This window comes from Pristis pectinata, chromosome 5 (genome assembly GCF_009764475.1).
Source record: "Pristis pectinata isolate sPriPec2 chromosome 5, sPriPec2.1.pri, whole genome shotgun sequence".
Classification (NCBI taxonomy): domain Eukaryota; kingdom Metazoa; phylum Chordata; class Chondrichthyes; order Rhinopristiformes; family Pristidae; genus Pristis; species Pristis pectinata.
The window spans coordinates 108783754-108810123 of NC_067409.1; the positions used below are offsets into that span (position 1 = coordinate 108783754).

Below are 26370 nucleotides of genomic sequence, written 5' to 3' on the forward strand. Positions count from 1 at the left end.
TCTGCAGGAAGTTTTGGGCCGGGAATCACACAGAAGTATCAAACTCATTGAGGAAGAATCCCATGATCTCATCACCTATGATATTGGAGGCAAAGATCACGGAGATGGAGAGGGGTTGAAGATGGTTTTCTGGAAAAAGAAACCAGGGGTTATTTGCATCCCACAACAGTGAGCAGTTTTGGCAGGCCATGGGTTAAAGTGACTGACTTCTAAATGAGGAGCTTTCTCCAATGAGAAACATCCTCGTGTAGAATTAAAAAAAACACACTTCATTGTGAATTTGCAATTAGTTTACTCAAAGTCAACATAATTTTTATTCCCATTGAGGAAATATTCATTGACATTTTTAACACATCTGGCGATAAGGCATAAGAGGTTGTTAATACTTGACACATGGGAATAGGAAGTAGTTAAAAGTTATAAATCCACAATATAAAGCAATTATTTTTCCATTCACATCTTGTACCTCTTGACAAGTGGTTCAAAAAGTTTTCATCACATTGCACAAGAATGTTTATACTTAGTTATATCATTATCTCCTCCCCATCCTGCTCCACAGAATTCATTCCACCACAAAGTTCAAAGGAAAAATCCTTTCTTGGAGATGAAATGGTCAATCATCTCAAATGAGCTTTCGGGTTGATCATATGGCAGAATGTGTCCTCCATTTCGAATAATTACCTTGAACAGAAAATATATAATTCAACTTATTAGTGAGAACAGCAAAAAAAAACTTCTTGGTGTTACTGCAAATCAATGCCACCTGAATACTGTGCAGTTGCCAGCAACAATCTTACATACCCATTATACTGTTTATCTCCTGTTAAGAATGAGGGATGAGTCATCTTGTTGGAAGAAAATTTCCAAGAGCACAGATATCATAACAATTTTCAGAAATGATTCTTCACTCTTTCCTCATTTATACGTAAATGCTTTGCGTTTAATTTTCTAAGTCTTCATGCCAAGTAGCATTACTCCATTGCAGTTTAGATCTCCTAAGGCAACAAAAGACACATGTATGTGCCTTTTGCCAGCCCGTTTCCCATCTGTGGGGGAGGAAGGATCTAGCCTGTGCTTAGTATTTCCCAATAACACCAGGTGAGAATGGCAAGTAAGGAAATGCAGTCCCTGTGACACTTCCAAAGATGTCATGTAACTTGTCATTCGTTGTATTAAATGTATCACCGACTTCAATAGGAGATCAGGTGAAAGACTTCAAAAGTTTCACCTGAAAGATCAGGAGTTGAGGAAGGTGGTTTGAAAATGGTGGACCAGATCTTCTGGCATTCCCAGGCACATGCAGAAGTTCTAAACTTGCTGGCCACTCTTTGCTGCTACATTCTCAAACACACTATGGTGAGTGAACTTGCAGCAACAGCAGAGCATTTACGCCAGGAAATCTATTCCTGCTGCAGCTGTATAAAACTTTGCTCAGGCCATATTGCGTGCAGTTCTGGTCGCCATATTACAGGAAGAATGTGGAGGCTTTGGAAAGGATGCAGATGAGGTTCACCAGGATGTTGCCTGGATTGGAGTGTATTCGCTATAAGGAGAGGTTGGACAAACTTGGATTGTTTTCTCTGGAGCATTGGAGGTTGAAAGGTGACCCGAATGAAGTATATAAAATTATGAGAGGCACAAGCAGCGTAGATAGTCAGAGCATTTTTTCCCTGGAAATTTCAAATGCTGGAGGGTATATCTCAAAGGTGGAAGGGATAAAGTTTAAAGGAGATTTATGTGGCAAGGGGTCTGCAAGTGGAGGTGGTGGAAGCAGATACAATAGATACATTTAAGAGGCATTTAGACAAATGGAGGGATAGACTACGTGTAGAATGACGGGATTAGTTTAGATTAGCATCATGTTCAGGACAGACGTGGGCAGCACGGTAGCATAGTGGTTAGCGTAATGCTATTACAACGCCAGCGACCCGGGTTCAATTCCGGCCGCCGTCTGTAAGGAGTTTGTACGTCCTCCCCGTGTCTGCGTGGGTTTCCTCCGGGTGCTCCAGTTACCTCCCACATTCTAAAGACATACGGGTTAGGAGCTGTAGCGCCAGAAGAGTGGCGACACTTGCGGGCTGCCCCCAGCACATTCTTAGCAATGCAAACAAAAACGCATTTCACTTGTGTTTTGATGTACATGTGACTGATAAATAAATATCTTATCATGGGCTGAAGGGCCTGTTCCTGTGCTGTTCTATGTTCTTTGACTCTGTTGCAACTGCCATTGGAACAGTGATGCCATTCATTCCAATGGAGAGAAACACAGCAATGGAACAAAACAATTTACATTTTTAATTTAACTGAATTTATTTAAAAGTTTTTAATTCTTTAAAAATACATTCTGTTTTAGTTTAAAATGTAATTTAAAAGTTCCTTTATTTATTTTAACAATTTTCAAATGTATAAAATTTCTGAAAAAAATCACTGTAACGTTAAAGTCCTTGATAGTTTTGACAGCCCACTAAAATGGGGTTATGGCTGACCCAGCTGACAAGTTCCTTCAGCTAGTTCATGGGCAGGTGTTAATATGGACCCCAACTGCTGCACACGGCCTCATCATTAAGGACGAGGCTACCTTGGGAGTGCAAGATGATAATGGAAATCCGTAAAAGGTGAGTCAATACTTAACTTGTAGGTCAGGCAGCTCTTCATTTTCGGTCTCCATAACAAGTTTCCGAGCACTTTCAACAGCTTGAATTAAAGCTTCTATGCCCAACAGATATATTTTCGTTGATTTTATTTTGCGAATGCAAAACTATACCCGCTGCATGACTGAGCATTTTCCCTGGCTAATTATTTTAAATTGTGAGAGGCTGGAGAGGATTTTTGTTATTAGACAACTCAACTGGAAACAGACGTATATGTGCAATACTTGGATGGAAGAGAAAAGTTTTGATTAAAAGTAAATGTATCTGGATTCCAAGGAGCAGTTGTCTCCTGCAGAACAAGAAGTTTGAAATGTTTGCTTAGCCAGTGAAGGTTGGACATTTTAAAATGAGGCCACTGTTTATTATTGTAATGGTTCTTAATTTCAGCACCATTTTTGCAGTGAATATAGAAACCATGTGCAATTTTGTTATATTATATCAATGGTGATGACATTGTATGCCCTTGATAGTTGTTAAAATTTGAATTGTTTCTTAAAAATATAACATTCATCTTCCAAAATTTGCACACTGCCTTTGTGCTCTATGTCTGTTCTCTACATGGAGTCTCTCAGAGGAGCATGAAGATGGGAGATATTGTTAGAAAACATATGTGATTAAATATTTTCTGACATATTTTCACATATGTGATGGGCCGGAGTTATTGCAGCAGTTCAAATTATCATTTGTGGCATTACTTCTAAAGCAGCATTAAATATACACAAATGCTCCTTGTGTGTCAGGGATTAATTCAACTTCTGGGGCACTAGGGAAAGAGGGTGCTGTTACAACGGAACAGAGTTCTCTTGATCTGAGCCAGGAGCAGTGTTCTGCTGAAAGAAACAACTGGATGGTATTTTAAGTTAATATATAGAGAGTGCTTTATCCAGGTGAAGATAAATTTACAACTCTAAAAGGTGAAATCAAGTCTATAGGGCAAAATAACTTGGATAAAATAATAAAAAAATCACAGCTCATTAAAAAGAGACAAAGGGATTAATAATAGGGTATTAGTGCTTCAGAAATCCTAGTAATCGCCTGGAAAACAGTTTTACGGACTACTGTGAAACCCTCAGAGCAGCACTCTGAACCTTGACTGCAGCATCCAGCTCATCATGAAAGCTCATCAACAGATGCTGCATTCGAGTTGGATTCACAAGCATCCCAATGGAGTTGCCCGTACGGACTCCAAGCTCTGCACAAAGCTCTGTGTAATGTTGGTGCTGGAATCCTCCAGTCTCCTTGACATTACATACTGGCATTCTGACAAGCCTGGAAATGTACCAGGAATTTCCCAACAGCCGCCCTCTGTACCCCCTGCATCAAAAGCTGCATCTGAATCCTCGGCAGCGAGCATGTGCAACATCATGCCCTCTGGTGAACTGGCATCTGCTCAGTATGTTTCCCTGCCCTGGCTGCAGTCCAGTGGTTGTAGGTCCCGTCTCTAAGCTATTTTTTTAAATGAAACATATATCTAAATTTCTGAGCTGCCGGCTGGTTATGTCCCTGGACTGCCAACTAGAAATTTGGACTATTGATTTAGGGGCATGAGTTTGAATCCCACCATGAGATATGAGGAATTTAAATTCAAGTAATTAAATAAATCTGGCACTTAAAATAATCTAGACTCAGTAACTGTAATGATAAAACTACCAGGTTATTGTAAAAACCCATTTCATCTATTAATGTTCACGGAGAAATAAACCTGACACCCTTGCCTGGTCCCCTGTGACTGACTTTAAAATCAATAATGTGGCTGACCTGTAACCGCCTTCTCAGGGGCATTTAGGAGTGAACAATAAATTCTCGTATTGCCAGTGATGGAATAAAATAAAAAATACTCCCTTCTTGTTCTCCTACCACCACTGGGACAAGTTCTGGTTCTTGCCTACTGAAAGGAAAGCAGTCCAGTGGTCAGGGTGGGAGAGGGCAAGAGGGAAAGTAAGCAAGTGTGTAGTTAGGACAATGACCAGCTCTTTAAACAAAAGAGCTGGTCATTGACTTCAGGAAAGGGGGTGGTGTTCAGGCACCTGTCTACATCAGCAGTGCTGAGGTCAAGAGGGTTGAGAGCTTCAAGTTCCGAGGAGTGAACATCACCAGTAGCCTGTCCTGGTCAAAGCACATAGACGCCACGGCCAAGAAAGCTCACCAGCCCCTCTACTTCCTCAGGAGGCTAAAGAAATTTGGTATGTCCCATTTGACACTCACTGACTTATCGATGCCCCATTGAAAGCATCCTATCTGGATGCATCACGGATTGGTATGGCAACTGTTCTGCCCATGACCACAAGAAACTGCAGAGAGTTGTGGACACAGCCCAGCGCGTCACGGAAACCAGCCTCCCCTCTATGGACTCTGTCTATACTTCTCGCTGCCTCGATAAAGCAGCCAGCATAATCAAAGACCCCACCCACCCAGGTCATTCTCTCTTCTCTCCTCTCCCATCAGGCAAAACATACAGGAGCCTGAGGGCACATACCACCAGGCTCAAGGACAGCTTCTACCCCACTGTGATAAGACTATTGAATGGTTCCCTTATACAATGAGATGGACTCTTGACCTCACAGTCTACCTTGTTGTGACCTTGCACCTTTTTGTCTACCTGCAATGCACTTCCCTGTAGCTGTGACACTTTACTCTGTACTGTTATTGTTTTTACCTATACTACCTCAATGCACTCTGTACTAACTCAATGTAACTGCACTATGTAATGAATTGACCTGTACGATTGGCATGCAAGACAAGTTTTTCACTGTACCTCGGTACAAGTGACAATAATAAACCAATACCAATACATCTGCAGCTTGTGATGCAGAGGTGGTTGTGGGACGAGGGGGGAAATGAGCTCGGTTTTTGGTTACCGTAGTCCTTGATGGTTTCTGCCTACTGCTGGTGATTGACTCAATAATCGCTGCTCTGATGATGAGCCAATACCACTTGCCGCTTTGGGTAAGGCGATGAAGTCACGGCTGACCCCAGCCAGCTTCTGCTGCGTGACGCGGAGCGTTGGGCAGTCTGTGTTTTTGCCGCAACAGGATTGCTGGGAATGCAGGATGCGAGATGCAGCTGTATACCGTGCAGCAGTTGGGTGTGTGCAAGAATGCAGTGGATGATGTGTGTGCTAGGTACAAGTGCTGAGATGGCTGGCAGGTGAGTGAAGGGGCAATGGTGAACGGTGAATTTTCGCCTCCTCTACATTGGTGAGACCAAACGCAGGCTGGGTGACCATTTCGCAGAATGTCCATAACCTGAGCTCTGTCCGTAACCACAATCTGCATCTCCCAGTCACTTCAACTCCCCCTCCCACTCCATCACTGATATGTCAGTCCTCGGCCTCCTCCACTGCCAGGACAATTCCAAGCGCAAACTGGAGGAACAGCACCTCATTTTCCATCTTGGAACCTTGCAGCCTAACAGCATGGACATTGAATTCTCCCACTTTAGGTAATCCCCACCCCACTTCCCCACAAACCACGCGCCCCCCACCACCATGCTTCTCTTCTTCCCTTTCCTAGCCTTTTTTTTCTCTCTGTCCTTACCTTTGCCCCATCCCCCGGTGGATCTGCTCTCCCCTCCTCCCCCGCACCTGCCCATCACTATCTCTTACCTGCATATACCTATCACTATTCTGTGCCCACCCCGCCTCCCCTCTTTTGTCCACTTATCACTGCTCTGCTTCCACCCCCCTCCCCCTTATATATTGGGCTTCGCCTTTTCCTATCTTCAGCCCTGAAGAAGGGTCCTGACCCGAAACGTTGACCGCCTGCTTTTCTCCACGGGTGCTGCCTGGCCTGCTGAGTTCAGTAACTCTTACCTGCAGCTACCCACCCCGCCTCCCCTCTTTTGTCCACCTATCACTGCTCTGCTTTTCCCTCCTAATGGTCCTGACCCGAAACGCTGACGTTTGAACAGGAGGATGGGGAGCATAAGGGTCAGTAATCAATCCTCCTGTCCCCACAAAGTGAGAAGACCAACATCTGACCAGGGGTCTGAGGTGGTGGGAATTTTATTGGAAAGTAGCCCTTCCTGCCTCCGCTGAGTTCCTCCAGCATCATCGTGTTTCATCAATGGTGAACGGACCTCAGTGGTGCAACTAGTTGGATATAACACTCCACTGAACCCGACCATGCAGGCAAAGTCAGTGAGCTTCCTGCAGCACCTGCTCTTATGACTTATTTTATTCCCGTCAGTGATCACTTCGGGTGCCCTGCGCCCAATCCCCCCAACACACTCCCTTTGCAATGTCTGTCTGGGTTCAGGAGTAACCAAACATCATCCATCCCCTCCTCCTCCTGCACCAAGACCTCCAGAGCAGCATTGGGAAAAATCTGGAGTCTGCTTTTTCCCTTGTCAAGACACTTCTCATTTGGTCAGTGTGTTTCCAAAACGGTTGACCTGATCTGCGGCAGCTGCAGTCATTGGCTCCCACACACCCCTACCCAACAGTTAAGGGCTGCCAGCGAGATTTAAGTCATACAGGGTGGCTTTAACTTGTGCTAGGCCCCTTGCACTCGAGCACAGACATTGTGCCAAAGTGCTGTCCTGTGGGAATAAGGTAATACATTCGGCAGTAAGCAGCAGCCACATTGACATCACCTTAATGAGTAGCAAGCATATGATGTACTTCCTGCATTGCATTGAATGGATTGGCCAATCATTCATCACAATCCTCTCACCTACTTTGATCGCTAGTTAGTAAACTAACCACTGAAGAAGGACATTCCTATTTCCCCTTGAATACCTTTTAAGCATTCACCCTAACCGGGCTTGCTTCTGAGGCAAATATTAAATAAAGCAGTAACCAAAAGCAGACCTCAAATTAAAATCAGAAAATGCTGGGAAGACACAGCAGGTCAGTCAGCGATTGTGGAGTGAAACAGAGGTAACGTTTCAGGTCAATGACGTTTCATCAGAACTGACCTGAATCATTAACTCTGTTTCACTCTCCAAAGATCCTGCCTAACCAGCTAGGCATATCCAGCATTATCTGTTTCTGTATTATATAAAATAAAGCAGAACCTTCAGCTAAAACATGGTGTTGGAAATCTTTAAACTTTCTTCCTTTAGAAAGGAAGAGAAATACAATTGAGACACAAGAGACTGCAGATACTGGAATCTGGAGCAACAAACAATGTGCTGGAGGAACTCAGCGGGTCGAGCAGCATCTGTGGGAAGAAAGGAATGGTCGACGTTTCGGGTCAGGACCCCGCATCAGGACTGAGGATGAAGAGGGGAGATGGCCGGTATAAAGAGGAGGAGGGGAGCGGCGAGAAAGGAGTCCGAGGTGACTGGCAGACTGAGGAGGGGTGTGAGATGACAGGCAGGTAGCGCCAGGTAAGGGAGGGGAGCAGGGGTGGAGTCAGGAGGCAGTGGCAGGTGAATGACAGATGGAGGCAGACAAAGGGAGAGAGAGGGAAAAGGGGGCAAGAAAAAACAGATGGATCGAGGTGGGTGAGGGGAGGGTGAAGGTTGGAGACAGCTGCTGGAGGGAGATAAGCAGGAAAGGGCTCCCAGTGCTGGACGCTGATCAGTGAAGGAGGTGAGAATGGGAACCAGTAGGGGAGAGGTGAGCTGCAGTTGGAACCAGGGAGGGGGGTAGATGGAGCCAGGAGGGGGGACAAAGATAGGTGAGGGGGGTGTGTAGGAAAGGGGACAAACATCGGAAGACCGGAGGAGGATCAGAAGGAGATGGGGGGAAACAGAATGAGGATTGATTGTAAATTTGCTGGAATGATATAATGCCCCCACATTCTTCAAGTGAGTAACATGTGAAAGTTAAAGGACTAACAGCTTCGGTGGAGGATAGTTCTAATTCCGTGTTTGCATGTGAACATTTCCTTCGCAGGCACCCTCTTCACAGGCAAGCTGTACATCTGGTGACCACAGGGGAAACTCCTCGCAAAAGTAAACTACTAATTCATCAAACCATTTCCTTCGTTCCACATAGGATTATAGAACTGCATTCAAGTGGACGCAGAAAACAACAAACCAAAACAATAACAAGATTTCAGCTTGTGTAGAAAGGGGCTTTCTTGAACCACAAGATCTAGCAGCTGTTTCCCTTTCATGGGCACTTATCTAAAGGAGAATAAAAATGTGTGTCATATCTATTAAAGCAGGTCACTTTGTGAAAAAAAGAGGAATTTAACCAGCCAGCTTCTTTGTTATGTTTTCATAAAATATGTTCACCATTGCTAACGGTAGCTTCCAATTCTTCCTTCTGTTGAATGCATTTGGATCATACTTTACCCAAAGGTTACTTTTGCACCACACACTTTGGTAGGTGTTTGCATGCTCTTGAATAAGTGATTTCACCACTCATTTGAAATGTACAGAATGGCACATTTGAGAAAATTGTCCATTGTTCTCACATACATTTTGGAAGAACCATTTTACCAACAAATTCAATAAAAGAACATTAGAGTGAGATAGCCACTTAACCCACAGGTCCACTCCTTCCAAAATACCATGACCAATCCGAGTAGATAGGTCAAGTGTGCAAACCAAGATGAAATAAAATTCTTCCCTGCCACCAAACTCCCCCCAGATTGTACCACTCGCCCATACCAGGGACAATTAACCTCTCAATCTGCACACCTCCGGGAAGCAAAAGGAAACTAGAGCACCCAGAGGAAACTCATGCAGTGATGGGGAGAATGTGCAAATTCCACAAACACAGCACCACAGGTCGAACTAAAATGCCGCCAAACTATAAAGCAAAAACTAAAATACACTCGTAACTCATACATAACATTATTAGTAGATCACAGGACAATTCTACAAAACCCAGCTGAAGCCTCGTTAATCTGACACCATACCCTGTGCTCTTGAGCAAAGACAATTCTCAACAATCATGAATTTCAAGTGCCCTTAGTTAAATCCTTCATATCTAAAACTATAAAATACTTCCTGAAAACTTGCAATTTAATATTTTATTTTAGTGGCTTTCTCAAACAAAAGGAAAGAGATTCGTTTGAGTCAAGTAGGAAATTAAAAAAAGAAATAAGCTTGGGTGTGTTGATATTGAAGAGTGGACAGTCAGAGACTTTTACCCAGGGTGAAAATGGCTAATACGAGGGGGACATAATTTTAAGGTGATTGGAGGAAGGTATAAGGGGGATGTCAGAGGTAAGTTTTTTTACACAGAGAGTGGTGGGGGCGTGGAACACACTGCCTGCAGAGGTTGTGGGGGCAGATACATTAGGGACATTTAAGAAACTCTTAGATAGGCACATGAACGATTGAGAAATGGGAGGGAAGGATTAACATTTGGGAGGAAAGGGTTAGATAGATATTAGGGCAGGATAAAATGTCAGCACAACATTGTGGGCCGAAGGGCCTGTACTGTGCTGTAGTGTTCTGTGTTCTATGAAGCAATCTGCTCTCTAATAAGGCTGTGTGCTTTTGCTTTTTTGTCTGTATTCAAAACCAATTGCCCATGTTTCCTGAGGATCAGGATACCCAGCAACTGGAGGGAGAGGACTATTGTTCCAATCTAAAACTGCTTGTGGGCCAGGAGGAATGTGAAAGTTGCCCCCCTTCTCCCATAATACTGTTTTGTGAACCTTTCCAGTTAACGCATCCAATGCCTCTTGATGTCTTTCATAAAATACAGCTCCTCCCCACCACCCAGTCTTCTCCTGGGCAACTGAAAATTAAAATAGTGCAGCTGCAGAAAGTCTGAAATAAGACAAGAAATGTTGGAAACATTCAGCACCTGTTGAAAGAGTAAGAGCTAACATTTCAGGTCGGAGACTCTTCATCAGACTGGGAAAGAAAGAAAGTCGGTGAGATTTCAAGGTACAGAGAGGATGAGAGAGATTTGGAGAAATGAAGAGAACACTGTGTTCTCTGCAATAGCTCTGACCTGCATTTTCACAGCTTTTTTATTCACTTTGTTTGTTTTCTCTCTTTCTAACTGCTCAACAAATATATTACCACAGAAACCCTATCCTCACCTGATCTGAGAGATTCCCTTTGTCCTACTCATCCCTTCATCAACTTAAAACTAACTTGCTTCCTCACTTTTTTAGTTCCGATGAAGGGCCTTCAGCCTGAAGTGTTAACTCCCTTTTGCTTTTCAGAGACGCTGCCTGACCTGCTGAGTGTTTGCAGCATTTTCTGTTTTCACCAGGGTGACTCTTTTAGTCGGTTCCTCATTAGTACAGTGGTTAGTATCCCCACCTGTCACGCGGGAGACCGGGGTTCAATTCCCCAATGGGGAGTCGGTTTTTCTATGGGCAGGCATGGTAGTGTAGCAGTTAGCGTAATGCTATTACAGCGCCAGCAACCCGGGTTCAATTCCGGCTGCTGTCTGTAAAGAGTTTGTACGTTCTCCCCGTGTCTGCGTGGGTTTCCTCCGGGTGCTCCAGTTTTCTCCCACATTCCAAAGACGTACGGGTTAGGAAGTTGTGGGTGTGCTATGTTGGCACCGGAAGCGTGGCAACACTTGCGGGCTGCCCCCAGAACACTCTACGCAAAAGATGTATTTCACTGTGTGTTTCGATGTACATGTGACTAATAAAGATCTTATCTTAACGCCTGATCGGCCCCACCTTAGTTTTCTCCCATCCTGCAATCTGCCTGCTCTTCCCTGCCTTTCACTCCCTCTTCCCTCTCCACTCCCACATAACGGGCTAGTGCCACAGAAGCACCCAGCTGACAACTGGCCTCTCAACCCGTGGCCCGGAAACAAATTCCAAAAGTGCCAACTTCTTCTTGCCTTAAAATGCGACAGAGCCCAAGGGAGACCCACACTTCTTTGTCTCCTGACTGCTAAACTCATCTGTTCCCACTTCTGGTCCTGCCCCTTGCTTCTTCCTCATAAATAATTAGGGGCCATCAGTTCTAAATCACACTGACAAATCCTTATGGTCTCTGCTCTTCAGAGGAACTCAAAGGGTGCACCATGAAGGCCAATAATTATCATGTTGGGCTATTCATCTTCTGCTTGAGGAACAGGAACACACGGTTCATTCAGTAATCTTTTGGTTCCATATATTAGTGCTCTCCTCCTCCATTCTACATTTCTTTCTGAATTCTACTGAGCAGTTTCTGGTGCCCTGAAAACATGTGGCTGATCTCTGCAAATTTGCAACTTTCTCACTTGGGAACCTTCTTCCACAAGTGTTAACCACAACCACCCCATAGTCATTAAGCTAAAACAGAAGGAGGTATTAGAGTTGGGCGCAAGATAAAATGGGCTGTTCTGTAAATTAGCTGAGAAAACACAACCTTATGATATTCTTGCATTCTACATGCAACACTCAATGAAGAGGAACAACAATGATGTTTTGAGGTTAGTTTCAGTGAGGCAATGCAACCTTTTAAAGCCTAATCAACAGCATGGTACTGTGTGTTAGGGATTTTACTCGCCATTATCAGCCCAAGCCCAAATGTTTGGGTTTTGTTTCATGGGGACACTGGAACTGGAATTGGTTTATTATTGTCATATGTACTGATGTACAGTGAAAAGCTTGTCTTGCATACCATCCATACAGATCAATTCGTTACACAGTGCATTGAGGTAGTGCAAGGTGAAACAATAAAAAAATGCAGAATAAAGTGTCACAGCTACAGAGAAAGTGCAGGTCAGGTAGACAATAAGGTGCAAGGTCACAACGAGGCAGATTGTGAGGTCAAGAGTCCATCTTATTGTAAGATAAAATGGACTCTTGACCTCATAATCTACCTTGGCTACTTCACTACTAGAAAGTTCAGGATGGAGTTAAACATCATAAATACCAGCAAGCATAAACATTTCTGATTATATGATTGAGGTAATTTCATTAATGAAGCAGGAGATGGATTCTGCCTGATGGAACTCCTACAGCAAAGACTTCTGCAGTGATATGCATAGGCTGGAATGATTGGCTTCTTACAACCATAACCATCTTCCTACTTGCCTGATTATCCTCCAACCCATGGAGAATTATCTCCCCAAATCCCATTAACTTCAGGTTTCCAAGAATTCCTTTACGTCACACTCAACCATGATATCAAGAGCAACCCCTCTCACCTCTGGAACTCAGCTCTTTTATCCAGTTTGTACCAACACTGTAATGAGGTCAAGAGAAAAGTGATCTCGATGAAAGCCTAGTAATTTCTAGGGTAGGGACATGTTCAGCACAGCTTTGTGGGCCGAAGGGCCTGAATTGTGCTGTAGGTTTGTCTATGTTTCTATGAAAGTCAAATTGACCATCAGTGAGCAATTTATCAGTGAGTGAAGGCCACTTGATGCTGAAAGCTTACAAAAACATCCTTTAAAAAATTTAACTCAACCTTATCAGAGCTGTAAATTGTATCAATCCAGTTGGCATTCAGCTTATCTACTTTACCTTCCCCTCAAGAGTTAATTGAAAGTATGGGTCAGGAATTTGTTCTTGGATTTCCAGCAGTGCTTGTCCAACCTTATATTGGAGAAGCATGGTGCAACACAACATCTTCGGATTTTATTTTCCTTATTGGGAGAGGGAAAGACCTCTTTATTCCATGAGAGATTTCCATCTACCTGGCTGAAAGTGAACATTCGCCTGGAGAATTATGGTCAGAATTACACCTTTTAGCTCACTAACACATTGTGTCATCTTACCAAAACTCTATTTGAATGCAAGTTCTCGCAGTAGCTCTACTATAAACCATGTTCAATAGAAAGGGTTACTTTAGATTTTTACATTCAATTCATTAACAGCCTCTGTCAAAATCTATTTCAGACAATTGACTGACCTCTACAAATATGAGTTATCTGGATCATTAAGAATTGACAGGTACTCTGAGTTATTAATATGTTACAACGGAAGAAGCTCATGCAAATTTCAGTTGAAATGTTCCTTTCAAAACAGCATTTGTAATTTGCAATTCTTTTAGACTAAATGGATTTATGGCTTGTACTAAGACAGGACTAAACATGTCATGCTGCGAAACTCTCCAGGGTTTTAATTGGGAAACAGGCAAGTTCCTGTCTTCTGAAAGGATTTGTGCTTATTGTATCTGAGACGTTATTGGAATATCTTATGGAGAAGATGGTAGTTAATTTGATGCATACGTTAAATGCATCAATGGTTTCTACAGTGTATGCCTGACACTTTTTAAATTATGCAACAGCTGAAATTCTGAATTTAAACTTTTTAAAAAAAGAGACACAGGCTAAAACTACAGAAATTATAAAAAATGTCTTCAAAATAAGAATTAAGAGGAAGAAGCCATATGACTGCTTGAGTCAGCACCATTATTCAGAATGATCAAGACTGATCTAGCATTTTCCTACCTGTTCCCCGTAACCCTCAACTCCCCTATAATGCAAAAATCTGTCCATTTCAACCTTTAGTTTATTCTATGACTCCGCCTCATTGCTCTCTAGGTGGAAACTTCCAAAGATTCATGATCCTCTGCAAGAAGGAATTCCTCTTTATCTTGGTCTTTAATAGGCAACCTCTTATTCGGAGTCAATGGCTCTGGCTCCAGATTCCCTGCTGGGGAAACATCCTCCCTCAGAATCTGACACGTTACCATCAGGTAAACTCACATTCTTCTAAACTTCAATGACTATAAACTCAACCTTGTCAACCTTTTATCATAAAACAATCCTACAGCTCGACTTTGACTTTGAATGAACTTAATGGATCGACTCTGAACTGTCTCCAATGCAACTATACTGGTCCTGAAATAAAGAGACTAAAATTGTGCATAGACCTCCTGCGGTGATCTCATCAATGCCCTGCAGTTGTAGCAAGCCTTCCTTACATTAATATTCTGTCCCCCTTGAAATAAAAGCCAACATTCCAATTGTCATCCAAATTATTTTTTGTGCCTGTGTGGTAACTCTTTGTGCATCATATACATGGGGACTCAGAGCATTCTGTCTGCTCTCTTCATTTAAGCAAATATTCTGCTTTTCGATTCTACCTACCGAAGTGATAACATCCCATTTTCCCGCATTATTCTCCATCTGCCAACCCTTTGCTACTCACTTAAAGAAAGGAACATATTTCCTTATGTTACAAGTCCAACCTCGTGACAAATAGCACTCATACTGCCTGATTAAACCAGCCTGTTGGTTGACATGAAACACATCTGCAGCAGCCACTTAACTGCTTCAGTGACTAAAACAGGTCAGAGGTTCGGTAGCCTACAATAGGTGGCTCATCTCCCATCTTTAAAGGAGTTTGTACATTCTTCCCGTGTGTCTGCGTGGGTTTCCTCTGGGTGCTCCGGCTTCCTCCCACATTCCAAAGACGTACGGGTTAGGAAGTTGTGGGCATGCTATGTTGGCGCTGGAAGCATGATGACACTTGCGGGCTTCCCCCAGAATACTCTACACAAAAGATGCATCTCACTGTGTGTTTCGATGTACATGTGACTAATAAAAGATATTTTATCTTATCTTTCTGAAGCCTCTCAATTATTCGCAAGGAAGTTCGGAACTGCCATTTACCTGGGTGGGTGCAGTTTCAACAACACTCAGAAGGCCCAACACCATTCAGGACAAAGCATACTGCTTGAATATCTGTCGGAAATGGTCAAGGCTTCTTCAATGGCACCTTCAAACCTTTCACTTTTATTATCCAGTAGGTGTAAGGGAAATCTAGCACTTTGAGCTTTACATCTTGCAGACATAATATCGCTGCAGCTTTGCCATTGCCAAACCTGCAACATATTTAATGGCACTGGGGGATATTTACAGCAGCTCTTCTATTCTTCCAGGGTTTACAAAAAAGGGCTGGCTAATGTCTATTACACAGCAGATGCTGGGTTTTCCCCATCATGTTACAGAGCTGTGAAAATACAGGGATCATGCCTGGAACCTGTACAGAGATTGACAAACATCCATATGGCCTCCAAATGTATACTACTGAAGGTCCCTCCCCATAAAGCAATCAGAAAGAGACTGAATTGACAGATTAGGCCAAGCACTTCTTTAAATTCAGTCTTGCTCTGGAGGCCTCCTCCTTTAGGTTGGTTTCTTCAAGCTACAGAGATGTCACTATTTTTATTGTCGTCTCTCTGAGCAACTGATTATTTCTGCGTTGTTTTGACCTTGTAGAACAAAGTAGACAATTGAACCTGCCGAGGCCTTACAAATAACTTCAAAAAGTATGTTTTATCATAATTATTTGTACAGCTGTAATTAGAAAGTTCTTTCCAGCTAATCTGCTCCTTTGGACCAAGAAAGTAGAAGGCATAAAACACCGATTTTATACAGTTCAGATATCTCTGTGTGCATGGGGCTAAGATCCCTCACATGGACTCACTGGAAGGAATTTTACATCACCAGTTTAGATTTCCAAAAACAATTCTTCACACCAAGGTAGTTACACTTGAAATACAAAGTGACTATGTGACCTGTGTGTGAAGGAGTGAATTAGCGAGTAATTAAATGAGATGTTTTTCATCACTCTCTCCTCCATTACAAATAGCTTTTGGAGAATCAAAAGGACAGGGCAAAGAGGGGACAAAGACAGTGGTAAGTCTTAAAACTAGAAATTGCAAATGTCGTTTCACACACAGTTCAATGTAAGTTAATAAATCTGAGTGGAAATCACAAGTAGGACAACTCAGATAGTCACCTCGTTGATGATATAGCTGTGAGCCACTCAACTGCCTATAATAGCAGCTACAATGTTTGCCTATCACAGTTGAATTATCCAGTAGGATCTGAAATATGATCAGTTAACGGACTGGCCTTGCTCATTACCTGAATCAAAGAGGGGCACAATGAACAGGTCTTGCTAGTTTAACCCGGTGTTGGGAATCAACAGAGTTAGATCAGCTTTACGCCTTTGTCTCCAACACCTGCTCTGGTGATGAAAACTGATGTGGACTGGCAGATTTTAAAAGGTACAAGAGAACATGCCAGCTTATCCATTAAACTATTTGTTCTGTTGCAGCACAGTAGGGAATGCTGACTCGATTATGATCCTAACCCATCATTCCTGCTGCTTCATTTTGTTCGTCATTTTTGGAATGCTTTTTCTGGTCAGACACAGTCCACTCTTTACTGGACATTGACTCCTTGGGTACACTCTTAAGTCATGGAGAATACAGTATGGAAACAGGCCCTTTGGCCCAACTCATCCAAGCCGACAATGGTGCCCACCAAGCTAATGCCATTTGCCTGGATATAGCCCACATCCCTCTACAGCTTTCCTATCCATGTACTTATCCAAATGTCTTTTAAACGTTGTTACTGTACCTGCCTCAACCACTTCCTCTGGCAGCTCATTCCATATACGCACCACCCTTTGCGTGAAGAAGTTGCCCCTCTGGTCCCTTTCAAATCTTTCACCTTAAACTTTTGCCCTCTGGTTTTTAGTTCCCCCTTCCCTGGGAAAAAGACTATGTGCATTCATCCTATTTACACCTCTCATGAGTTTATACACCTCTAAAAAGTCACCTCTCAATCTCCTATGTTCCAAGGAATAAGGCCTTGTCCTGCCCGGCCTCTCCCTATAACTCAGGCCTCGAGTCCCTGCATCGTCCTCGTAAATCTCTGCACTATTTCCAGTTTAATGATGTCTTTCCTATAACAGGGCGACCACAGCTGTGCACAATACTCCCAAGTGTGGTCTCACCAACATCTTGTACAACAGTGACATAACATCCCAACTCCTATACTCAGCACCCTGACTGATGAAGGCTGGCGCGCAAAAGCCTTCTTCACTAACCGATAAAGGCCAGCGTGCCAAACGCCCTCTTCACCAAGTCTGTGGGAAAGTGTCTCACCTTTCAGCAACAGCCAAGAAATGTAATTCACGAAAATCCTGAAATTGGCAGATCAGATAACTAATGGATCTATCAAGGAAGGTAACAGGGAGGGGATGTAGAGGTTGGGGTGGCAGTGGAATGGGGTAGTTTTATCCTCCAGCCAAGTGAAGCTGAGAGCATTCAGCAATATAAACAGAATCCAGTGACTCAGCCATCAAATGCATTGGTCTGAAAACCTTCTACAAGGGCATAATAGTGGGGGAAACAGATTACTTCAGCATTGTTTCAGGGTAAAATTATTTAATACTGTTAAAGTTAATCCACAATTATGAGACCCTGGTTATTTGTATTTTTTCTATTTAAAACAGGTTTGAAGCATGTGCAACAATGAATAATTAAAGAAATGGATATTATTTAAAACACCTTACTGCCACAAATATCCCTTAAAAATCTTTCTATGGCTACTGCCTTATAATATTGATACTATGATGAGTATATGATATATGGGAAGTGTGTTTTCTTAGAACGTGAATGTTTTATAAGCAATGGTCTATTTTAGTTTTTACAGACCTGGAACATCAAGGAAACTTACTAACTTATTTCTCCCTTAGCCAATATTTATCTCTTAACTAACATTACTGAAACAAATTGGGCTAAATGTTTATGCACACAATGCCAAAAAAGTGTTGTGTTGTTGACAATTGGTTTAACTCGGAGTACAGTAATTTTGTATACACTTCTGGGTGGTTTAGCTCCCGTCAAAGAATTCATGTCCTCGTTTTTTAATAGTATTTCCTTCCTTCTGAGGAATAAATCTAAGGTAAGGTAAGGTATCTTTATTAGTCACATGTACATCGAAACACACAGTGCAATGCATCTTTTGCGTAGAGTGTTCTGGGGGCAGCCCGCAAAGGTCGCCACTTTTTCCGGCGCCAACATAGCATGCCCACAACTTCCTAACCCATACGTCTTTGGAATGTGGGAGGAAACCGGAGCACCCGGGGAAAACCCACGCAGACACGGGGAGAATGTACAAACTCCTTACAGGCAGCAACCGGAATTGAACCCAGGTCGCTGGCGCTGTAAAGCGTTACACTAACCACTACACTACCGTGCCTGCCCTCAACTGTGGTACAATTCTAAAATTTCATCTATTTGGCCTGAACAACAACAATTCAAGGAAGGAGAATTCTACTCGATACTCTTTCTGCCCACAGGAGCAGGCTGAGATTACGCAGGCATTTGCCTGCATTGCAAGCTTCCTCTAAGTACAGGTACTCATGCAGGACACTAATGTCGTTCTAGTGTCCATCCTGGCAGCTTCCTACCAGGAGTGCTTGGCTGTAGCCTTGGAGGATCTCTGTGTGACCCCTTGGAGAAGACCTATCCCGCTGAGGGCACTGTTCTTCAGCAGCCTGTCCAGGTTCCACAGATCACCAGGAGTCCCTTCCCATACACTCCCATCTTTGCATCATCCATTCATTCAGTCACAACACTCTCCTGTAGCTGGAAGAGTGCTGCTTGTACTGTGGCATGTCCCTTTAAGAGCTGGTGGCAAAGATCACACCTGCTGTGCTTCATATTGAGAACTGCAAGAACTTTCAAGGTACCACCATAGAATGTTGCACTGACAGTATTCAGCGCAGCATTACGCAGGGAAATCCAGCAACATTGTTCTGTGAATCTCGTGATGGAAGACCTCTATTTTTATGTAACTTTCACAAAAAGTTCTCAACACGTGGCCCACAACACCGTTTTTAAAAAATGGCATGAAATAATTCCTAGGCCTATCCCATAAGTCATTAGTGGGAGTTTGGTGTGTGCCAGGTATCCTAGACTACAACAGTGACAACATTCTAAAAGTATTTAATTAACTGTAAAGCATTCTTGAAGTTATTAAATGTACAATAACAATCCTGATTTTTCTTTCCTTTAAACAATGAGATGACAATGCTGTAACACTATTTCACTACTTAGCTCCAATACTTGATGAAATGCTCCATCCAAAACATGAACTTGCATTTAGCTGCAAAAACATCACAGATGCTAGAAATCTGAAATAAAATAGAGAACACTGCAAACATTCAGCAAGTCAGGCAGCATCTGTGAAATGGGAAACAGAGTTCATGATTTTGGTCCTTGCCTTTTTTTTCTCCAGATGCTTTGTGTTTTGAGCAATCTTATTGTCAAATGCATGGGTTTACTTTTAACTAATGTTCTTATGGATAAGAATTTGAAAATAAAACTGGTCCTTATAAACTATGTTTTAAATCATGCTTCTCACCTAAAGTACCATCATATGTTCAAACACAGGAAATAATCCCGTTACATGTTTTGAACTTCAATTCTGCTTCCAAGCTGTGGTCTCTTTCCCAGACCACTCAATACCATACTCTGCAAAAGTGCAAATTTGATATCAAAGGGAAAACATAATGGCAACATTCTTCTTATGGTTTCAAAAAAAAATCAAGCTTCTTCCTTCCTGTGTCACAGCTATTGCCATCTGGATGCGTTTGAGGGATCCGTGGGCTTCTGAATTTATACAAATGTAGTGAGACAAAATTTCTGGGGATTGCATAATTTGGACTTTAACTGCTTTGACTTTGTTGAAGTGCATCCTCTAAGAATTGCCAAATGGGAAGCTTTAGGGGACTTGTAATCGAAAGCAGTTTAAGCAAAGTTTGCACAATGTACAAAATTAGTCCGCATTACTGCCTAGAAAAAATTCAAGCAGATTTAACCCCCAACTTGTGCAGCAAATTGAAACTGTGTACTATGAGAAAATGAAAGGATTTGCATGACTTGAGACTGTCACAAAGCACTTTGCAGCAAAGGTCAGTGAAATGGAGTTCTGATATAAGATCACTAACCTGAAACGTTAACTCTTTTTCTCTATCCACAGCTGCTGCCTAACTTGCTGAGCATTTGGACGATTCTCTGTTTTAATCTCAGATTTCCAACATCTTCTGTATTTTGTCTCTGAGTCTGTATTCACTGCCGTGGGAAACACAGCAGTCCGTTTGGGTGCCACAAGATTGCACAAACAAGAGTCCACCTTACTTTGCTGAAGCTAGGCGACTTGCATCTAACTGACAGAGAAAACTGGGCCTTGGTTTAGACTCATGCACTTAAATGATAACCTGGTTGATGAGCACAAGCTCATCGGTACCATTGACTCCCAATAAAGTGACAAGGACACCACTGAAGAGTTAAGCTTTTTGTGGGTTTTATAAGATAAGGTAAGATATTTATTTATTAGTCACATGTACATTGAAACACAGTAAAATGCGTCTTTTGCATTACTGAGAATGTGCTGGGGGCAGCCTGCAAGTGTCGTCACGCTTCCAGCGCCAACATAGCATGCTCACAACTTCCTAACCCCTATGTCTTTGGAATGAGGGAGGAAACCAGAGCACCCAGAGGAAACCAACACAGACATGGCGAGAACGTATAAACTCCTTACAGACAGCGATGGGAATTGAAGCCGGGTCGCTAATGCTGTAATAGCGTCACGGTAACCGCAACATACAGCAAGGAAGCTGGAAAGACAGACAGAATGAATTCCCCACCATTGGGCAAAGATGACCATGGCCCTACCGTACAAAGTACAATGTCAAATGCAGGCTGCAAAACTGGAAGATGGGAGGATCATGGGCACACAGGAAAAGGTTGCACAGGGTTCGGGGTCTGGGGAGGAAGGGCAAGGCCATGGTAGTGTTTGCAGGTGAGAATCAAAATTCTGAACTCAGTCTACAAGTGACAAAAGCCTAAGGCAGTCAATGAGGCGAATTTAGCTTCAGGAAACTACGTCAAAGAAATTAGCTGGTGTGGAGATACATTTACAATATTCTAAAAGCCAAAGATTGTGCTCAAATGAAATTCTAGGACCTGATCAGACAAAATACTCATTCTTATTCCTAGTGTCAGTGATTTAATTTTTCAATGTAAAAGATATTACAAAAAACATGTGACCGACTGAATTGGCAGTCCCAGGAACCAAAACTACCAAATTAGAAAGAACTCAGCGGATCAGGCAGCATCTATGGAGGGAAATGGACAGTTGATGTTTGGTGTTGCTCCAGATTTCCAGCATCTGCAGTCTCTCCAAATTAGAAAGAAACTTGTATTCCATTCAAAGACATCAACCCATTGTGTGATTACCTCCTAGCTCTCTCTTCATTTTGCCTGTGCATCTCTTTCTGGAGATCTTGTACTTTGTGTGCGTTTAATTTCATGCTTCATATCAATATTCGGTAAAAAGATAATTGGTATTTAATTGATAATAATGATCTGAAAGTTATTTATGTTTCAAATAAGCAAGTCTGCTGCTAGAAGACAACAGAAAAGCTACAGCTTCCGCATTAGAAAGAAACTCAACTTACAATAAGAACTGAGGGACGATAATTCAATGCTGGTGATTAACCTTAGGATTTGCAATCATCATACCTGATAAAATTCCCCAACTTTTCGAACATAGCCAGCCACTTCTTTGTCACCAGGGTTGACAAACCAAAAGTGTCTGTCTGCCTTTTTGTATTCCTCAGCTTTAGACCATGGCACAGTAAGCAGGATACGCTCAGTTAAAGGAGCTGCCACAATGATATCAAGCTGGCCACTGTACATCAACACCTGAAGAAGAAAAGTTCAGAAAAGGAAACATGAATGATTTGCAAGTAGCACTGTACTAGAATAGATTGCATTCCGAAGGAACTGGAATTTTAGGACAGCAAGTTCACAAGTTTAAGTGTAACCATCCTTTGCAGCAATTACAGAAATATCAAGGCTAAGTTTTCAGAATCTTGATCATGATGTTTCACCACGCAAGTTGTGAAATCATTTGCTTACCCACCCCTGCCATATAAAATATTTAAACATTAAGCATAATGCATATAAAATAAGCCAATAAATTGGCTGCAATGGTATTTGCTTATGCTTTAGGAAAAAATATAATCTGGGAAAAAAAAAGAACAATTGCTAAGTGTTCTGTACAGAGCCTTCACAGCTGTTGTGTGAACGTTGCAATGTGGAAATAATCAAGTGGTCCCTGAACACAAGACAGAGATTGAAGTACAATATGTAAAGCAGGCCTGAGAGACTTAATTAGTCTAGATGGCAATCCATGAATTAATTTCTGCATCTGACAAATTTCTACCTAGTATCATTTTGAAAAAGTTTAGAGATTTTAGATAATTACATTTGCTTCTGTGAAACTTTACACGTGGGGCAGAAATCATTTTATTCCCAATCAAGCACAAGAAACAGAAGGAACATCTCCGCACAATAGCTATAAAATGGCCAAAACTCCCACTTGCGACAGCAGGGAGGGCTGCCTTCATTTTTGAACACAGGCAATATATTTTGCTTGCCTGCTTTATTTACCTGAAATGCATTTATTTTTAAACTGTCTCTGTAACTCTCAGGGGGCTGAGCAGTCAATCAGCATTCTGACCGTAAGCGAAGATTTGAATGCAATAATCATTGTATATTTGGATTTAGTACAATGGCAATCACCGACGACAAAATACGACAAATGTCCATGACTTTGTAACAGAGATTTTTGGGCTAAGAAAACAGTTTTAGGGAAAATGAAAAGAGAAACAAGGTGGTTATTTTAAAAAATATTGTGGAAATGGACACTCCAAATTAAAAAAAAGCAAGGCTGCAATAGTTAAATACGGCCTTCAAAATAACCAAAAGGCAAAGCAGACTTTCCAAAGAGATGCAAAATAAAAGAAAACACAGACCAGGAGTCCTAACAAGTCAGACACGACAAGACAGATCAATTGTAGGCTAGATCAAGAAGAGCAGGGAATATTTGCATTAAAGTAGAAGAGAGGCTCAAAGGACAGCCAGATCCTCATAGGAAATATACCAGAAGATCAGAAAATAGCAGAAATGTTTAATGAGCATATCAGGTCCTTCAATATTTCCTCCATTAGTCATGTTCCATAGACCATCCACATCAACATCCAATCCTCTTGGAATAAGACCTACAACAATGTTATGCAAATCACAGAGTTCATTTCAAATCTCACCTCTGGAGCCAAGAGGATTAATTATTAATGAGAATGTTAGTTATCTGCTCAGATTCCAAGTGTTTGCATGGTTAACCTGAACAATTTTGCAGGGAAATGAAGCACTTGCTTAAAACGAGGTGGAAGCCCTGTAAATTTAAACAATCCCTGTCCATGGGATTATGTCAATGGGACCCAAAAAAATTTGGTTAAGGCCTGTTGCATCTGCCTAGGGGATTTAAATATCAATCAAGACTGTTTCAGTTCCGTCTTAAAGTGAAGGCTAGATAATAGAAAATTTGGAAGAGTTTGTTAAAATGAATATTTGAGCAACAGCAACAGAGACTAGATATAGTTAGTTGGAAAGAATAAGTATCAAGAATTTTGTTTTGAGATGGATGACGTTATGATGAGGGAAACAAAGTGTGAATGTAAGGAGCATATTCAGTAGCTCGCCAGCATTAGATTCAATCTACTTTTCTGCTGCGTATTTCCTCACCTTTACTGCTTTTATTCTGGACATACAGCTATTGCAGTATTTATGTAATGATTATCATTACACGAGTTCAAAGATACCTTTCTCTGCTTTTCATAAACATTTTCCAAGCTGAGCAAGTTGACGAATTTTGGAGCCAAATTAGATTGCCCCAAAAATGGGGGAATGGGCCGTAAATGGGACTAACTCACGTCGATTTGGTCTGGCACAGTGCCTGCCCAGTTCAGAGATACCTTTCTCTGCTTTTCATAAACGTTTTCCAAGCTGAGCAAGTTGACGAATTTTGGAGCCAAATTAGATTGCCCCAAAAATGGGGGAATGGGCAGTAAATGGGACTAACTCACGTCGATTTGGTCTGGCACAGTGCTTGCTCATTTTAGCGATGACAGCATCTAATCAGCAGCAACAGCCCTGTTCATGCCCTTACAACTTCAACAGAAATTCCCATTTCATGAATGGCTGACACCAGTTCACCCAGTGTGCACAGCTAAGGGGAAGGTGCATTGTGACCACTGTAAATGGTTAAAGTCATAGCGAAGGCATTTGTGATTTGCCAAAAGGTTTGCGGCACAACTCCTTCTGGTGCTTCACTGGAGGGCTTGCTGGAACAGGTGGAGAGAGTAGATCTGTCCAAATGCACAAGGAGCCAGAAAGCCCTTGAAATACCCACACAGGAGTTAAAGGGTGGTGATAAATGTGGAGGTCAGAGTCAGGAGTCAGGTCCTGATGTCCTGCACACTGAACCACACAACCTCAAGTATGGTCAAAGTCATCTTCATTGTCAAATGCATCTTCAGGATCTTCATCTCACCACTGCACCACTAGATTCAGACTGCTCAATTACCCTGCTCCTCCATTCATTTGCTTACAATCTCTATCAATCAGGGCTAGTACCCAGCAGTCATATGCTTTGACACACCTTCACATACAGGAGGTTATGGACCAAGTGCTGGTAAATGGGATGAGTGTAGATGACAGATGAGTATCGATAGCTCGGTGGTCGTCATTGATATGATAGCCAAGAGGACACTTTGCTGCTAGAGGTAATGTTCTAAGACTACAACTTACCACCATTTCAAGCCTCAATCCACACCTCATACACATTACCAACTGCTCATGAAAATCAATAAAACTGCAGATGCTGTTTTGTTATCAACTATTCAACTGGAAAACCACAGATCCATCTTTCATTTCCCTCTCTTATTGGACAAGTGTGATTCCAAGATCTTATTCTCTGGAGTAAACAGTGCTCGCAATCACCGGAGTGGTCAGCAGTGGAGCTGGGACCATTGAAGATGATGACATCCCCACACCTCATTGTCATTTTCACATCACACCTTCTGTAACTATAACTCCACCCGCCCCCATGTTACTTCAACTCTGTTCCCTTGACAATCTCCCTTTCTCTTTGTCCTACAACACAAGGCAATGATTTCTGCTGATTATCTCAAAACCAGGAATTCCCTCCACTTCTCCACCTCACGTCCCACTCCTCCTTTGAGACTCACCTGAGATCCCACCTCATTGAAAAACCTTTCCGTCCATATCAGAGGTATTTAAAAAAAACTGTTACAAAGGTTTGACAGGATTGACAAAAAGCTCCACCTCCTGTTGATGTGACAGAACACGTTCCTTTTTGGCTCAGTGGTTATTTTTCTTCATTACATCACTCTGACGCTCAGTGTAATGTTTAGGCATGCATTATAAAAGTAAGTGATTGTTGTTGTTTTATGTGCCCCCATTCCATTGCGTGTTATCACTTTGCCAGAATTTGAGGACCATTCACACAGCTCCCATAAATCCATAATATATCAAAATTCATCCTATGAGCATTTGTTAAATTGACCTCTTATCTGCAAAAGTTGCTTTTACCCTGTAGTTATTCATTAATATGGTCAACCATGGCTTCACTGATTGCATAATGTCTTTTAACAGGTACTGCTCCACCTCCGATCCGTCGTGGAAGGTCAGGTTTCCCACATGAATGGATTTCCTCACTTCTGCCCGTGATAAATAGCCCATGAAGTAACTTTGATCTGGCGGCTCCTGTTGGAAATAAATCCATGGGCAACATCAAATAACGTGATGAAACAAAGATTTTTAAAATTATTTACAATGATAGCAATGCATAACATAAATGAGTTAAAAAGCCATGGATTAAATAGATCAGCTTTTTTTTCTTTTACATACTCATTACCTTGAAGAACTACTTCAAGATAATGAGTATGGAAAAGAAACTCCTATTTTGCAAATTGTAAGAAAATTTTCTCTGCAGCAAAGTGTCCCCGACCACCTCTTGTAGTCTCTAGTGCTGCTCAATCTTCTTATATCGCCCCCACCAAGCCCCAAATCCTCTCACTTCTCTCTATTTTCCCTGTTTGACCTCTGCTATCTTCTCTTGTGTCAATCCTTACCCCTTCCTCATCTCTTTATTCCACAGTCTACGACTCCACTTGATTTGAGTGTTGTACCTTTAAGGGGAAATCGATTAGTAATCATAGAAAGTACA

The 26370-nt window shown here is 42.2% G+C and overlaps 1 protein-coding gene across 2 annotated transcripts in view; it reads right to left on the reverse strand.

Annotated features, from left to right (window-relative positions):
- Nucleotides 1–260: 260 nt before the first annotated feature.
- cpvl (carboxypeptidase vitellogenic like) overlaps nucleotides 261–26370 on the reverse strand; it is an 82637-nt gene continuing 56527 nt past the window's right edge. Inside the window, exons 10-12 of one of the 2 annotated variants that reach the window (XM_052016899.1) lie at nucleotides 25734–25907; nucleotides 21798–21980; nucleotides 261–681 (exon numbers count right to left, since the gene is read on the reverse strand). In XM_052016899.1, coding sequence (XP_051872859.1) covers nucleotides 580–681; nucleotides 21798–21980; nucleotides 25734–25907 — 459 coding nt within the window. In that variant the 3' untranslated portion in view covers nucleotides 261–579. The remainder of the gene's footprint in view (nucleotides 682–21797; nucleotides 21981–25733; nucleotides 25908–26370) is intronic. The other variant, XM_052016897.1, reaches the window with a different exon arrangement.